The sequence below is a fragment of the Sander lucioperca genome, chromosome 12 (genome assembly GCF_008315115.2).
Source record: "Sander lucioperca isolate FBNREF2018 chromosome 12, SLUC_FBN_1.2, whole genome shotgun sequence".
Classification (NCBI taxonomy): Eukaryota; Metazoa; Chordata; class Actinopteri; order Perciformes; family Percidae; genus Sander; species Sander lucioperca.
Window position 1 is genome coordinate 35,781,049 of NC_050184.1, and position 17,086 is coordinate 35,798,134.

General features: G+C 39.9%; 1 protein-coding gene across 1 annotated transcript in view; it reads right to left on the minus strand.

Moving 5' to 3' along the window:
• LOC118496544 overlaps positions 1–15,027 on the minus strand; it is a 28,858-nt gene extending 13,831 nt beyond the window's left edge. The window contains exons 1-11 of the mRNA XM_036008581.1: positions 14,821–15,027; positions 14,531–14,700; positions 14,164–14,224; positions 14,007–14,057; positions 13,867–13,911; positions 13,489–13,553; positions 12,433–12,505; positions 11,650–11,728; positions 11,428–11,538; positions 11,223–11,280; positions 9,863–10,052 (exon numbers count right to left, since the gene is read on the minus strand). Of these exons, the coding sequence (XP_035864474.1) occupies positions 9,863–10,052; positions 11,223–11,280; positions 11,428–11,538; positions 11,650–11,728; positions 12,433–12,505; positions 13,489–13,553; positions 13,867–13,911; positions 14,007–14,057; positions 14,164–14,224; positions 14,531–14,700; positions 14,821–14,922 (1,005 nt within the window). The 5' untranslated portion in view covers positions 14,923–15,027. The remainder of the gene's footprint in view (positions 1–9,862; positions 10,053–11,222; positions 11,281–11,427; positions 11,539–11,649; positions 11,729–12,432; positions 12,506–13,488; positions 13,554–13,866; positions 13,912–14,006; positions 14,058–14,163; positions 14,225–14,530; positions 14,701–14,820) is intronic.
• Between the last annotated feature and the right edge of the window lie 2,059 nt (positions 15,028–17,086).

The window sequence follows — 17,086 nt, forward strand, 5'->3', positions numbered from 1 at the left end:
TTCATTTGCTAATCTTAGCTAAGGTAACGTAAGTTATGTGTTAGCTAACAATGTTAGCTAATAGTCTCCTCTCCAACTTGTCATGACAACGTTAGCTTACGTTAAAGGCAAGCTGTGTCGATTTTCCACCGGTGTTTGTGTCTTTGCAGTGTAGGATGAACGGTGTTTGGCTTCCCCTCGTTGCCCTTAACTAATTTACATGACAAATTACATAAAGTTAATCTTCTTATCGAATATATGAGTACTGACAGTGTGCTCCAAATGCACCATGAGCCTTAACAGGCTGCAGGGTCTCCATCACTGGGTCGAGCCCAGAGGGCTTTAGAGCTGTTCTTCTCAAAGCCCAGGAACATTAAATGTCCAAAATCAGGGTGCAAAGTTTGTCAAAAGGGAGGTAGGGAGAGTTAGAAAATAATATGTTATTGTCCACCATGAAGGTATCATCCAGTAGAACTATTTTAATTCAATAGCTGTTAATTTATTTGATCTGCTGCACTTTGGATCAATAGACTGAGATTAAAAATGATGTCTAATGGATGTTTGTTAGGTTTAAGTGATGCTGTTGACTTAAGCTGCAGATCATCTTGTCTTTGCTGAGAATGAAATGCTTTCCTTCAGAATGAGATTTTCATCTTTAGACACCTGTTGTGTACTTTTCAAAGAATGAGTGCTTAAGGTTCTTGTTTCACAAAATTAATATTAAATTTACAGATTGGATGCTCTATATGAAATACGTTTTTATAAAATGAAATGTCCAAATTTAGTGTGCAAAGCTTGTCCTTTTGATGACTCAAATGTATACTATACACAAATATGTTTACGATTAAATCGCTTACAAGAACACAACATTGTTTACAAGAGCACAGATTCTATAAGATTAATTTTGCTCTCAAAGTTCACCAGATTGATGAAAAATGTAGTTTATTGTATGTTTAGTTAGTAGAGCTCTAAATGCGACAAATATTTAATTTAATTATGTTATTAAAGTACAGACACACTTCACAGAAAGGTTTTATTAAATTTAGGTTAAAAAAAAAGTGTAAAGGATCCAACCAGTTGTGTGTTTAATGGTCTCATCATCTCAGCTGGACTTGTAGTCGTTATATTGTTGGCTAGTTTACTTTAGAATCAAACATCAGATTTTATAAACTACATGTGTTTTGTGTGCAGAAATCTTAATGTGTAAAGTAACTAGTAACTAAAGCCGTAACAGATGAATGTAGTGGAGTAAAAAGTACAATATTTCTCTCTGAAATGTAGTGGAGTAGAAGTAGAAAGTGGCATGAAAAGAAAAGACAAGTAAAGTACAAGTACCTCAACATTTGGACTGAAGTACAAGTCCTGGAGTAAATGTACTTAGTTACAATCCACTGCTGAAATCCACACTGATGTTCCATTAAATCATGGACATGATCCCTGGGCATTCCCTATGTCGACAACTTCAACTTGTTCTGGGAGAGGCCCAGCCTGCTGAAACATGATGGTCTCCACCCAAACCGACATGGAGCCAGGCTGCTATCTGACAACATAACGACCACACTGAAAGTTAAGTATTGACATTCTGTTGAAAATATCACAGATTCATGCCCCCCAGGTATTGATCCTAATGGCACTTTACAAGTGAATGAATCTGAAAATGTTTTCTGCAGGGTAACATGTAGTACTAGTACTATTCCAGCTATAATCAACAATAGACCATACAAAGTGGTGAATGCCCTAAGTAATAAGAAGTTGACTGCAAACATAGTCAATTTAGCATCCAGTTCACGTCAACCACAGCCTGCCCCAAAAAATGAGACGGTGTCTGTTCCTCGACTCAGATCAGTTAAATCACAGGTAACCAAAAGAGGGGCAATACTTAACAACCTCATTGGAATTACAACTACCACTGCAATGATAGAACAGGATAGGAAAATTAGATGCGGTCTACTAAATATCAGATCTCTGTCTTCTAAAGCAATACTAGTAAACAAATTGATATCCGATAATCAAATTGATCTATTCTGTCTAACTGAAACATGGCTGGGCCATGAAGAGTATGTCAGTCTAAATGAAGCCACTCCTCCCACTCATATTAATACTCAAATTCCCAGAGGCTCAGGCCGAGGAGGGGGAGTTGCAGCCATATTTGACTCAAACCTGTTAATTAATCCTAAACCTAAACTAAATTATAACTCTTTTGAAAGTCTTGTTCTTAATCTTCAGCATCCAACATGGAAAACAGTACAGCCAATTATATTTGTTGTTGTCTACCGAGCAAACATACGCCACTTGATGGGACCACTGCAACAGTCTAATTGTATACCTAAATACTTATATGTTGTTACCTGCTCAACAAGTACACCTTCAGTTTGGAGTGTGCTGTGATCTCCTATAGACCTGGGGTCAAAAATCATTTCTTTGGTTGTATTTACATTAAGCAGCAGGTTATGCCTGTTGCACCACTTCACTACCTCCTCTATCTCCTGTTTATAGATAGCAATGTCTGAATATTTTGTAAGTAAGGTGCTTTAAGATAGAGTGTACAGTTGTGATTAAGGCATCGTCAGTCCCCCTGCCATTATTATAGGCAAATTGGTAAGGGTCCAAGAGATGCTGTACCTCGCTCCTTAAATGACCAACCATTATACGTTCTAATGATTTCATCACTATTGATGTCAGCACTACTGCTCTATAATCATTATGCTGTGGGCAGGCTTTTTAGGAACAGGAATGACAACAGATGTCTTCCAAATAGTAGAGATGGTACATGTATCAACAGAGAGTTGGAATAGAGGGCTCCAAGCCTGAGTCAGATCATCCAAACATGTTTTCAGAATAAAAGGTGAAATACCATCATTAAAAACTGTGGTGACAGCATTAGGGTTAATTATTATTCTGTCCTGTAGTGGGTCACATGGTAATGACATAGACAGGTCTCTGCAGCAGGTCACATTACTTTCATAATCCAGGTCAGAACGTTTGTAAAAAATGTTGAGATCATTAGCCTTGTCCAAAACGTTCCACACATTCAGTTCCTTCTTTCCAGAGTTCATGTTAGTCAACTGAGTAACTGAGTACATTTACTCAAGTACTGTAATTAACTCAAGGTGATTGTACTTTACTTGAGTATTAAATATTGTGTACAGCATTTCTATAATTAAAATAACGTGGACATATAAGGAGAAATTACAAAATATAGATTCATTTAAAGCATTTTTATTTATTTTTCCACCGGACTTAATTAAAACAGAAATGTTGTCAGACACTTAGAATAATAATCTGAGTCTGTCAGTGGCAAAAACAGAACTTTTAGTGGACATAAACGTTACCTTTTGTGTCTTTACTTTCAGTCTGAACAGACCTCAACAGATTTAAAACCACATTCAGTCACAGAAAATACAAACAGTCAATATGAAATGTCAAAGATTATTAAATGAAAAGTCCACAAAGGAAGATAATATGATGTTAAACTACAAAACAACAATAACTGGAGAGCATACAATTAAAAATGGCCAACTTCCAGTATGTCGGTAATGATGAGAGGAATGTTTGGACCAATTTTCGTGAATATCGAAACAACTATGTCCAAATTAAGGCCTTCCATGCATCAGGGTGTGCTTATTAAACTCACATGGACCAAATCGCTGTATAGTCTCGTTATGGTTTTTGCGCCAACTTTTGGGAGTTTTGGAGTATATAAGGGCGTCAAAAATGTGTTCAAAGGCTAAAACAAATAAGAGGGCCCTATAGAGCAGCCATGACACGTCTAGGCCCAAATGTGAAAGCAGCCCGGAGAAATTACTATTTTGAACATTGCTGCAACATTTTGAGAGTTTCTGTGCATCCTAAAGTCCTTAAACATGTATTCCTAAAATGAGAATTAGACTGACTTCCTGTCAGGCAAAACAAAAGTAAAAAAACAAATGTAATATGTTTCTAAAGATGAGAACAAAGTTTTTACCAAATTTCAAACATGCCTACGTTTTCCAACCGAAACATCTTTAAACCTCTTAACGTTTAGGCAGAGCAGCCTATGTCATCTTTCATCAGAGAAATACTAAATGGTCGCCTTTGGGCCTTCCCCCTCACACTGTGGGTACATTGAGGTAAAACAGCTTCAACACTAGCATAGAAAATCGCCAAAAATACGTAAAAAAACCCGTATAAATAAATGTCAAAAAAGCGTCAAATGAGCATCGAAAAAAGTGTAAAGTCGAGAGTTCTGAGGAAAGGCAGAAAACCGTCCAGCTGATCCAGGATAACATCCATGCTGTTCAGAAGATAAAGTTACTGCTGGTCAGCCTTCAATGTGGAGAGAAGATCAGAATATAACAACACAGCTATCAGGGCATGAGGAGGAGGCAGGAGGAAACAGATTGGCTCTCAAACATCTTCACTACGAGGCAGTGTGAATGAGCTGGTGTCTTTTAAGGCTACTACTCTGAGAAAACATTTTCCCACATTGTTCACACCAGTACGGCTTCTCTCCAGTGTGAACACGTCGGTGGCTTTCTAGGTGACCACTCTGAGAAAAGGTTTTAGCACATAAATCACAGCTGTAAGGTTTATCTCCAGTGTGAATGCGTTGATGTCTTTTAAGGTTACCACTCTCAGAAAATGTTTCCCCACATTGATCACACCAGTACGGCTTCTCTCCAGTGTGAATGCGTTGATGTGTTTTTAGGGTACTCTGTACTGTGAAAGCTGCCCCACATTGATCACAGCTGTACGGCTTCTCTCCAGTGTGAATGAGTTGATGTGTTTTGAGGTGACTACTCACAGAAAATGTTTCCCCACATTGATCACAGCTGTACGGCTTCTCTCCAGTGTGAATGCGTTGATGTGTTTTTAGGGTACTCTGTCGTGTGAAAGCTGCCCCACATTGATCACAGCTGTGTAGATTCTCTCCAGTGTGAACTCTCTGATGAATCTTTAAATATCCAGATGTTGTGAAGGATTTGTCACAGTGCTGACAGTGGTGACGTTTGGGTCCCTCTCCTCCTCTCCGTTTCTATAGCAACAGACAAACAGAGAGAGTTAGTGAACAACCTTTAAACCCTGGACTTGCTCTCACTCGCACAATTTTCACTCTTCACACAATAATTTATGACAAAATGAAGGAAAATGTGTGCCGGTTGCAGATATGTTATTATGGAAGCAAATGTAGTCTTCATAACTTTTATAAGTTCAGAAATATTCTAAAATTTTCAGGCAAGTTTCCCCATTCGAATGAATGTTCAAAACAAAATCATTTGCGCACTCGCTTCAGTTTTACTTTCAGTTAGAAATTCCATGGTAACTTTAAAATAACACAAACCTTTCATACATTCTGGGCATTTTTCATTCTTTAAATCTCATTCAGACCTTTTGAAATACATACATTAATGTGATGTCAAAGTAAAGGTAAAGTTGTTCTGGTTGCAGACATGTTACTATGGAAGCCATCGGGCTCTGTAGTGTGGACATGAGGTGTAAACGTAGTAAAAGATATTCATTTTAAAGTGGCCATATTATGCTCATTTTCAGGTTCATAATTGTAGTTTGAGGTTGTACCAGAATAGGTTTACATGGTTTAATTTTCAAAAAACACCATATTTATATATTTAACATATTTTTGTTGTACTGCACATTGCTGCAGCTCCTCTTTTCACCCTGTGTTCAGGTCTCTGTTTTAGCTACAGAGTGAGACATCTCAACTTCTGTAAGATCTTTGTTGTCAGTCGCACATGCTCAGTAGCTAGCTAAGGATTACATGAGGTAGCTAGCTGTTTCTCCAACTTCGGCCTGTACAAGGCAGGATTAGCCGGGAGACTTCTTCTAAATGAGGGCACACTTTCAACTTTGCGTGGAATACCTGCAGAACAGGGACGTCTAAGTAGTTCTATACAATTTATTTTGTAGATTAGGGTGAATTTGTGTGTGTTGTAGCAGTGTTTTGCCATAGAGAATGAGCTAGCATGCTAACGGTTAGCCCCCTAGGCCCCTCGTCTCGGCTTGTTACGAAGAAAGCCGTGCAGATTTTGACCAGCTCACCCAGAGACTGAAGGGAGGACACATTCAGAAACCGTATCTCACTCTAAACAGCATGGATGGGTTTTTTTTTCAAAGTTTGTATGCGTGTGGAAGCACCAGAGACACAAAATAACTCCCCAAATCCCAGAACAAGTGATTTTTTCATAATATGGGCACTTTAAAACCAATAGGTAGTAGTGTGGATGTAGCCTAAGTATCATGATAGTAGCATGTTAAATAGTGTTGGGTAACCCCCCCAGGGTTACAGAAATGGTTTGTTATCAAGTTACCAAATGGCTCAGAATTACATGAAATCAACGTGTTGTTAACGCAGCCCAGTCTCATGGCAGTTCGTGAAATGGTCACGTTATTGAATCTATCGATTTGTGTACTGAACACGTTAATGTCGTTATTTCGTGTGGTGAGCACGAATTTTAAAGTAATGTATTTTCAATGGGAAACATGATCACAGAACGATTACGGTAGCGAGTATTATCGATGAGGCGAATATACGCGCAGGGAGGTTGGTCGGGGGGGTGGATGGGTCAAACAACACGGGACTTTCACCCCGGAGACCGGGGATCGCGCCCCGTGTGATGCAGTTCCTTTCCCCGTTCTTCTCTTCCTAACCACAACCGTCCCGTTGTTGTGGCTGGCGTGTGGCGTTTCATTTCCCCGTTGTTGCGTGCCACAGAGACCGCGGATCGTGTCCCTGCGCCCAGGGATCTGTTTAGATTTCAAATATAGGCGGTGTTGCGAAAATCGTTGCCAATTGACAATTTGCTTCAAGTTGAGTTGAGAGGCTCCATAAAGTGATGCGACAGCCAGCTAGCGCCTGCTGGGGCCGCTAGCTCGTTGCTCGACCAGTCACGCTCGGGGACCCCGCTGTAAGCTGGAGGTCTCTCAGACCGCTCTCGGAAATAAGAGGCTTTTATTTCGCCGTTGACGGATCGTTTGTTTAACTATCACAACACATGTCCATCATAAGATTAACGGGAACCTGTGGTTAACTGTCTTTTCGGAATTAAACTCCAAAAGCGTGCCCGGTGTACACACACACGGCCACAGCAGGCAGAGGCGGGGGGGGAGAGAGATACCTGTTTCTCTTCGGGAGACTTGTTTAAATTATGACATAGGTTATATACATTAGATGTTGTATTTAGTTCATACTTCTTTTTGGTGTATTCATGTTCTGATTTATTAGAAGTTGAGTTTCAGCCTGTATGATAAATGAACAGTTGTACATAAAGTGGTAACATGCTGACATGTTATGTAGACTAAAAGGGAGACACCAACCTTTATCATTGTAATTGCTAATTTCCATCTGTTGTCCCTGGGCATATACAGTGCTCTATAATAATATAGAAATGATGATTCCACATAACACTAATAGGGACACATAGGACACCCAGTGCTAGGGCTGAACGATTTTTGAAAATAATCTAATTGCGATTTTTTCCCCAAATATTGCGATTTCGATTCGATATTCGATTATTTTTTAAGCTCTTTGTCTTCTGTATTATTCAACAAAGAATAATATAATAATGTATAGTATGAACACACAATTACACACTAGACAGGTAAATAAGTAAAAATATAGTATATATCCACACACACACACACACACACACACACACACACACACACACACAAACACATGTGTAATTTTTTACAGTGCACAGAGAGGAGCTGCCTCCAGCCCCTCCCCCTCGTGAAGTTGCGTGCTGCCGTGTGCACTTGTTCAGAGAGGCTATCGTTACGTTAGCTAGTTGCTGGTGTTCTTGCCGTGGGATTAACTGTACTAATAAAACTGTTGAAACACCGCGGCCACGCTGCTGTGGAAGCTCCCCGAACGTTATTTATCAGTCTGATTGTTACCCCTCTCAGTGGCAGCTCCTCCACTCATATCTTTATAACGGAGCTAACCGCTAACCGGAGCTAACCGCTAATCAGAGCTAACTGCTAATCAGAGCTAATCGTTGCCAACCGAGCCTTCAGTTCTGCATGTCTGTATCCATTAACTGCATGTATAGACTCAAGCCCGAATAAAACCCTTCATTTTATTAAAATGGCTGTAAAAGTTTTAAACTACAACTCAGAGTTGTTTGAATGACAGAAATCAGCTCAAGGTACAGTGTAGCGTTAGCATGCTAAGTTGATGCTTTCTCTACGGAGTGCAGACTGATTTGCTCTCGCGAGCCATGTGACCAAATCGCAGCCTTTGCGATTAGGAAATCGCGTTTTAACATATCGCGATATTATCGCAAATGCAATTAATCGTTCAGCCCTACCCAGTGCATAGGCCTACTTCTTTTTTTAATTTAAACTGACTTAAACTAATACACTAATAATAGTAGGACTCTTTTGAATAAGGGGTGTTTGAGCTAAACCATAAACAATCAAATTAAAGCTCAATACGTTTTATTTTTCAATATTATTGCAATAGCTGTAACATTGTGAGGTTTTCTCTGGAGATTTTTTAAATATAAAGTGGTTATATTGTTGTGGTTTTTATTTCTAGCTGTTATTTTGGAGCCCTGCAGGTAGCCTCTGTGCTGGGGGTGTTGAGCAATAACAGGAAGAACGCCTCGTCTCAAACTGTTAACAGTGTTTTTGTGAACATGCTTGAATATTTTTTCTGTAACTTCACATTCAGAATACAGGTGTGTGAACATTTTCTACAAGTGCAAATTTTAACTTACAAGTTCAGATTTTTTTTACAAGCTCTCATGTTTTTTTTCTTTGTATGACTTCAAATTCAGATCACATGTGTGTGAATATTTTTTACAAGTGCAAATTTTATTTTTACAAGTGCAAATTTTAACATACAAGTTCGGATTTTTTGTTCTGCAAGTTCTCACATCGTATTCTACAAGCTCTCCCATTTTGCACCATATTTACCTTCATATCTTTTCCTCATAGTCGGGGTTAGATGGCTGTGTTATAATAACAAAAGGTCAGTTCCTATGGCCACTTGGCCAGTGTGAATGCAAATGGTAAAACCGGTTTTGGGGGAGAGTAGTTAGTAGAACTGTTTAGAAGTGGACTGTTCCTATAACTACGGTCCTGTAACTACTTTGTGGTCTACATATGAAAAAACTGTGAAATCCCTCTATTGCACTTTCACAAATCTGAAACTGGGTTTTAAAGAATCTTTAGCCTCTCTGGGATAATTTAGTCCAGATTTGACAAGTCTAGGTGTAGTAGATCTGGACCTGGACTAATGTGGTCTACATATGAAAAAAAACTGTGAAATCTCCCTTTATTGCGTTCTCATGAAGACAATGAAGCTTTCACAAATCTAAAAGTGTGTTTTAGACATAATTAATAATTCACCTTAATGACTAACACTCTTTCAATACAGTCAGAGGTTAAAAAACAGAGGATCAGTCACTCAGCAATGGAAGTTGTGTTTCCTGCTGAATGGGACGCTAACTTCAGCGTGGTGTTTGTTTGTTGGTTAGTTTTGGAGGGAAACGGTCCATTGTTTGTTTCTCTCTCTCTAGAAACACGTCTTTCCATTCCCACATTTGATCTCTAACAACAGAATGAACAGATGATACACAGAGGGTTGTGAATATGTTACATTTCACATTAAATTCTACGAGAAAGTCCTTCTCACCCATTTATTTGTGTCATAAATTGTAACACTGTTTATGTATCTGTGTACTCGCTTTAGACAATAGTTCTGTCCATCCTTATTCTCTTTCTTTTCTTACATCACGTCATCTAAATGAGTGATATAGTAGGTCTACACCACACTATAGACTTTACAAAGAGCCAACCATTTCACACCAGCAAGCATTTGGTGCGCCAGTGTCAGAAACCTGGTCCAGCCAGTAAGGTTATATGATAGGAGAACACTGACCTGAACATGGCTGCTATCAGAGTCCCAGTCTGCTGCTTGTCTTCTGGGGACCTCGTTGCTCCTCTGCTCCTGGTTCTGGTTGTCCTCCTCCATTCCTCTCTGGTCCTGAAGTCCAGCAGATGTCCACTGGGGCTGCTCAATATGGTCCAGCTGCGGCTTGCGGCCGCTCAAGCCCCCACCCCCGCTCACGCTACGCCCCTTGTTTTATTTGCCTTCAAAATAAAAGCCCGTTTTCTGCAGGCCCATGGTGGTCGCTCACGCCACGCCCCTTGTTTTATTTGCCTTCAAAATAAAAGCCCGGTTTCTAAAGTTCTTTGCAAAAAAAAAGAAATTGTCTAATTGTGTTTTTCTAAATTGTATTTTTCTAAATAAATGCCCGTTCTCTATAGTTCGGGGTGGAACTACAGAATGCCATTCAAAAAACAAACAGTTGATGTTTGATTGGATTAGTTTTTGTATTTGCTAATGTATAATACATTGAACTGCAAATAACAACAAAACTTCAAATATTTATTTAAAAGTAAGCAAAAAACACATGACAATGTAACAAATACTGTCAGGGTTTTGGTGTTTTGTCTTATTGTGGTAGTCTTGTTTTTCTGTTATGTTCTGTTTCCTGTTTTATTTTGTAGTCTGTCTTGTCTCCCTTGTCTTGTCTAGCTTTCTTCCTGTCTTTGTTCGTTTCCCGCCTTTTTTGATTGTTCTGCCCCACCCTGATTTGTTTCACCTGTTGTGTCACCTGTCCAGTGTTAGTCCTCGTTACTTGGTGTATTTAGTTCCTGTTCTGTCTTTGTCTCTTGTCGGATCATTTCATTCTGTTTCCCGTTCATTCTGTTTGCCGTGTATTCTTTTGCCGTGTTTCCTGTTGGAGGTTTCTCTGTGTTTTTGTGGATTCTGTTTTTCGATTGTTCCAGCCTGGCTACCTTCCTGAGGACACTTTGTGTAAGACTCTTTTTGTTTTAATAAATCCTCTCACTGCATTTGGGTCCAAGCCTAGTCTTTCCTGACTAAACTGTGACAAATACTCAACAATCTAATTATGTGGGAGACACTGGAACTGGCTTTGGTCACATAGGACATAGCTGTCTGCCCTTATTGTTTTTCCTTCCATTTGGGGACACAGTTGGAGGAAGCCTCAATGTGTTTCGCCTTCTGGACCTTGTCCTGGTCATACTGTCTGTGTTCTATTTCCTGGGCTGGTCACAATATAGCACATCTGACTAGAAGCTCTCTCTGGGTCAAAGCACTAAAAGAGGAGGAGAAACACACACACACACACACACACACACACACCTTTTACCATTTAAATATTTCAGTGAGCTACTTTAGTCTAGGACCCAATTGTCCAACTTATTTTTACCTATTGCATTTGGCTGCAAAAGTGATCGCAGTACCCCTTTTCCCTGTTCCAACATATCCTGTAAAAGAAACAAAGAAAAAAACAACAGAATGATGATTATACTGACCAGTGACCACTAGACTCTGGATGTGGTCTATGCGTAGTTATGACATCAATACTGTGTGTAATGACATAGAATCAAGACCATCCAGTGTAAGATGTTTACCAGGTGTGCAGTTTTTGTAAAACATTCCACATTCACGGCAGGTGTCTACGGTGTACATGGTGTAGAATTCTTTTTTGTATGATGCAGAAAACCTTCTCCATGTAGCGACACCTGTGGGAAACAAATTGTCAACCAAAAGTGAACATTTCTATAGGGTTAGTGAAAACGTGTGTGAGGTACTCAAGTATTGTATACCACAGCACCCTTTATTAAAACACTTACTGTCAAGCCACTGAAAATGTGCCCGTCTCCTGAAGGCGTTAGTGGACACAGTGTCCCTGAAGGTGGTACACACAAGAGCATACCTGTCAAGTATCCCGTTTTGGCCGGGAAAGTCCCGTATTTTACCCTTCTTTCCCGCCGTCCTCCCGTATTAGTATTTTCCCGTAAATCTCCCGTATTTTAACCTGCGTTATTAAAAGACAATAATGCCTGGGCGGAATTAAAAAAAACAAAAAAAAAAACATTCCCAATCTGAGCTCTGTCACTAGCCTCGCGATAACTGCCACCTGCAGTAGCCTACTACAGGTACTGTAGGTGGCAGTTGTCGCGAGGTTAGTGTGTGAGGTCAGATGATGAGTTCAGAAAGGGTGTTTAGCGTGGTACGAAAGATTGTTACAGAGAATAAGATGACGTTAGACAACAGAACTGTTTGCGCTCTACTCTCATGTAAAATTAACCACTCTGGCCCAGCCCACAAATACACTCCTTCCAAAACAGTCTTAAAGAATGCAAAGTCTGCAACAAATTTGTACAATAACTCACTAAAAGAGTAAAGAAAAGAATGTGTGGAATGAAAATAAAATGTAAATGTAAAGACAAGCAATGTTATAAATTGTATGTTTTCAGCATTCTGCATCAAGTGGTGATTTTAGCTTTCTTGTACACCTGTCTTAAAATGTAAGGGATACTGGAGCTTGGTTGGGGTGGTGGGACTGCTCGCGGTGGGCGCTGGAAAATTTCCCTTATTTTCAAATCCAAAACTTGACAGGTATGCACAAGAGCCAATGTTAAGTATGCCTTATCTCCTTCCTGGAGTAGCACTTCCTGGAGGATTTCTGAAAGCACACGTTGGCAACTGTAAAATACAGGTCAGGCAAAATCAAGCATAGTAAAGACAACACACTGACTACACTGTTGCCAGTACAATGGCAACAATCATTCAATTTGTATCAATCATTTTTGGGCATAAGTTAGCAGAAATATGAACATTAACAATTAATGGTGAGAACATCTAACATCATAATGCATTCCCCTGATGTTCAATAGGCAGTAATTCAGCAGTGTCCACAGGTTGGAGTTTAAAAATAAAAAAAATGTTAAATTGGTAGAGCGACAGATACTTTATTGATCCCCAAGGGGAAATTCAAGGTCCCAGTAGCTTATAGACATCACACACAACATACACATACATCATAAACAGGATGATAAAATAACAAATCCACATGAATAATATGGACAATAAAAAAACAAATAAAAAATCGATATGAATGTACTAAGGGATGTGTAAGCATGAGACGCTTGCAGTGACAGGGCAATTATATTGTGCATAAGGTGCTCTATGAGAGTGTGTGTCAGGGTGGTAGTGCAAATAAGTCCAATAGTGCAAGGATAAAGGGAGGGGTTGTGCATATGGGCTAATATATCCAGTAAACAGTGTAAACGGTGTAAGCAGTAAACATTACCTCCAATATGAAGAACCTGTCATCCTTTTCAAATGGAACCTTTTGAGGGAAAATTATTTTTTCCATATTATATTGTTGTTTTTCCATATTATAGATATGTATAAAACAACCTTACGTTTTTTAATGAATCAATCAAAACAGGAGAAGGCCACTGGGTGTCCTCTGCCATCATCATGCTCACCTCATGTTCCCTCTTTCTGACCTTTGGGACCCTGGATATCGGCTGCAGTGAACCTTGGAGCAATGCTCTGGCCTCATTGGTCCAGTATGCAAACCTCTGTCCATGGCTTTTGAGTAAGATATTAGTAAAATAATAAAAAAGTAAACTAATGTAGAAGCAATGTATTTTAGGAAGTAACATTTAGAGTTGTCTTACCCGTCAATCTGGAACCGTTCCATTAGACTAATGCACCACCATTTTCGGATGCGTGCCATGTCCCTCTAAAAGAAATTATAGAATATTTAAGTTGAGGAGTAATGTTAATTTTCAGTTACAAATCACTACATCATTTGTCTGCAAAACATTAGCATGTCAATTACAGCAGAGTACAAAACAAAGTTATAAAGCCAAGTTAAATAGTCCCACAAACAATACTTTGATGTGCGGTTAATACTGTAGTGCAAAGTACTTTCTAGATCATGCTTACTTAGACTTATGGAAATTGTAAACAATTTACCAAAGTCAATGTCATGGTTAGGGTGGATTTAAGTTCCTCTTTTATACTTGCTCCTATGTGAGAAGAACAATACTGACCTCAATGAACCAAAATGGAGCCTCTGTGCTCAGGCTGAGTGCATACTGTAAAGTGTAAAAGGCAAAGATCTGTGAGGTTATGGCATTTTCAGATAATAAAAAAACAACAACCTTTAAACAGGTACTAAAAAGCAATTTACCATCAACATTAAGATGCCACAATAATTTACAGTGGTTTGTTGAGGGAAACCCTGCAAGAATTGGGCAAAGTGTTAAATAGGCAATATAAAAGTTTTTGGGTCAAATCGGAAATATAGACATGTGCATCCAAGTACATAAGTTGTTGGAGAGATGTACCTCAATGTCTTTGCCAAACTTAGTTGTCCACTGGCCCAGAGCAATGTGATGAGCTAAGTCACTGTCAAAATCATTCAGAAATACAAATTACACACATACTTGTAATAGTATCAGAAAAGAGAAGAGAATTCATATTACTCGATTCCCTTATATTCAAAATACCATTGTATGCTATTGATAGAGAAGAGTTACAATACAAAACAAACTAACTTATATAGCCATTGAACGAGGCTAAACTTTAAAACAGCCTTTGAACGAGGCTTTACTTTCATGCTTATGGAATCCAAATACAAATCATAGTACCCTGTTGCAGACCTGTTGGTTGTGAATTTTGTTATTTGCCAAATCTGGACAATGAGCTGTGTACCTGCATTTCTGGAGTACTATGAATTCTGTAGGATTCCCATACTGAACAAGCCACAGAACAGGGCTGATTGTTGTCATGTTACCAAACCTAAAGATGTTATGACTGTCGCCAAAGCCATCTGGTTTGAGCGAGTCCAGCAAAAATAGCTCTCTCTTTGCTGGCTGCAGGACCTGTGAACCATTTTTAAAAGAACTACATTTACATACATCCTAAAACAAGAGATAAATGTACAGAATAAACTTCAGTTCAATTTTTATTTAGACTGTTGATAGGGTTTGAACTTGACTCACACAAAGCAAATAGTGATCTGCTTTTCCTGGCTGTGGACTCCAGGCAGGGATGATTATTGAGTCTTTTGACATGAGGTCAACCTGGCATTTAAAACAAGTCATTTTGCAGTATTGTATGTCAATGTCAAGCAACACAAAAAGTCACAGGAAAAAAAGAACTTACAGGAAAAACAGCCATTGGGTTCTCCTCTTCAACTTCCACGTTGGAACAACATACATGTCCTATCGAAACCTGTAGGGGGACATCTATATGAGAAACCTAGTAGCTCTATAGAGAAACTGTAGGGGGAGCTCTATAGAGAAACTGTAGGGGGGGCTCTATAGAGAACCTGTAGGGGGAGCTCTATAGAAACCTGTAGGGGAGCTCTATAGAGAAACCTGTAGGGGGAGCTCTATAGAGAAACCTGTAGGGGGGGGCTCTATAGAGAAACCTGTAGGGGGAGCTCTATAGAGAAACCTGTAGGGGGGGCTCTATAGAGAAACCTGTAGGGGGGCTCTATAGAGAAACCTGTAGGGGGGGCTCTATAAACCTGCCAGCAAAAAGCGAGAAAACAGTGAAGAAATGGCCAAAACTACATAGCACCTCTTTAATTCAAACATCTGTAATGAAGCTCCAGAAGTTCTCTGAGTTCTCTTTTAGAACCAGGAGCGCAAGCCCGAGCCCGTGTAACATGATAGAAATTAAGACCGAACCCGTCGGGTACCGTCGGGTACCGTCGGGTCCCGTCGGGTTCGGGCAAAGATCTTCAGCTCTAGTGTGTGCATGTGTGCGTGCGTGCGTGTGTGTATTGTGGTGCGTGTGTGTGAGCGTGCATGCGTGTGTGTTTGTGTGTGCATGTGTGTGTGTGCATGTGTGTGTGTGTTTCTGTGTGTGCGTGTGTGTGTGCGTGCGTGTGGTATGTGTGTTTGTGTGTGTGTGCATGTGTACGTGCGTGTGTGTGTGTGCGTGCGTTTGTGTGGGCGTGTGTGTGCGCGTGTGTGTGTTTGTGTGGGCGTGTGTGTGCGCGTGTGTGTGTTTGTGTGGGCGTGTATGTGTGTGTTCAACTCAAGTAATACATCAAATGTAGGTTATCAAACAAAAGCTATAAACACATCTAAATAAATACAAATCAATCAGTCTTTCTAATAATCTTTACTGTTTAAAAAGTTACAACAGTAAAACAGGGTTTCTAAATGTAACAAAATATATCCTCATGAAAGAAATCAAAACACAAAAAGTGAAAATAGAATAACGAGGCTTTTATTTTGACAGCGGTCCCCCCGGAAGTGGTGTTTGTTGTTGTTTCCCCGTGCTGAGCAGCGGGAGCAGTGAGGAGAGAAGCCGTTAGCTGAATCCAGATCAGGGAATCCCAAACAGCGTTTCTTAGTTTGTTGATCAGAGATGGAGCGACACCGGGAACACACGGAGGAGACCAAGCTGCGGGGAGAAGGTTAGTCTGACAATCGAACTGCTCTCATAATCACGCTAAGCTAACGTTAGCCTGTTAGCCGCATGCAGCTAGCTCCTGAAGCTAACGTGTTTTTATATCAGCTGCTAACTTTATCCTCACAGTCCTTCAGCTGCAAGAACAACATCCGCTGTCCTACATTCAGTTCTGGAAGAAGTACTCAGACCCTTTACTGCAGTTAAAGTACTAATACCAGTGGCATGAAAAGAAAAGACTCAAGTAAAGTACAAGTACCTCAACATTTGGACTGAAGTACAGTACTGGAGTAAATGTACTTAGTTACATTCCAGCGCTGCCTACATTATAACCATCCAGTCTTTTTTCCACTGGCCAAAAAGTGATTGCAGCTTCTGCCTTGTGTTTAAAAAGGTTGTTTCTGCCTCAAAATGACTAGATTTTCTTCATGAGGCTTTTATCTGACAGATTGTAGCCCACGCTGAACTTTCTACCTGTTGAAATACCTTTTTAAAGGGCCAGTACATCCAGTACCAGCCAGTTTTCTAAGGAAGTTGTTGACTGGGAGCTTCCAGACTGAGTCTGACTATGCCAGGCTACAGAAGAAGCTACCAGCTGAAATATAGATTTATGAAAAGTTGAAGGCTTAATCTGTGATGCTGTCAAAGCTGGAAGAAGAAATTAATCAACTTCAAAGGGGGGGAGGGTGTCACATGTTATACTAACATAAAATATATCTGTGTGTGTGTGTGTCTGTGTGTGTGTGTGTGTGTGTGTGTCTGTGTGTGTGTGTGTGTGTGTGTGTGTGTGTGTGTGTGTGTGTGTGTGTGTTGTTTTTCTAACAGCAGTGACCATAGAGCTAG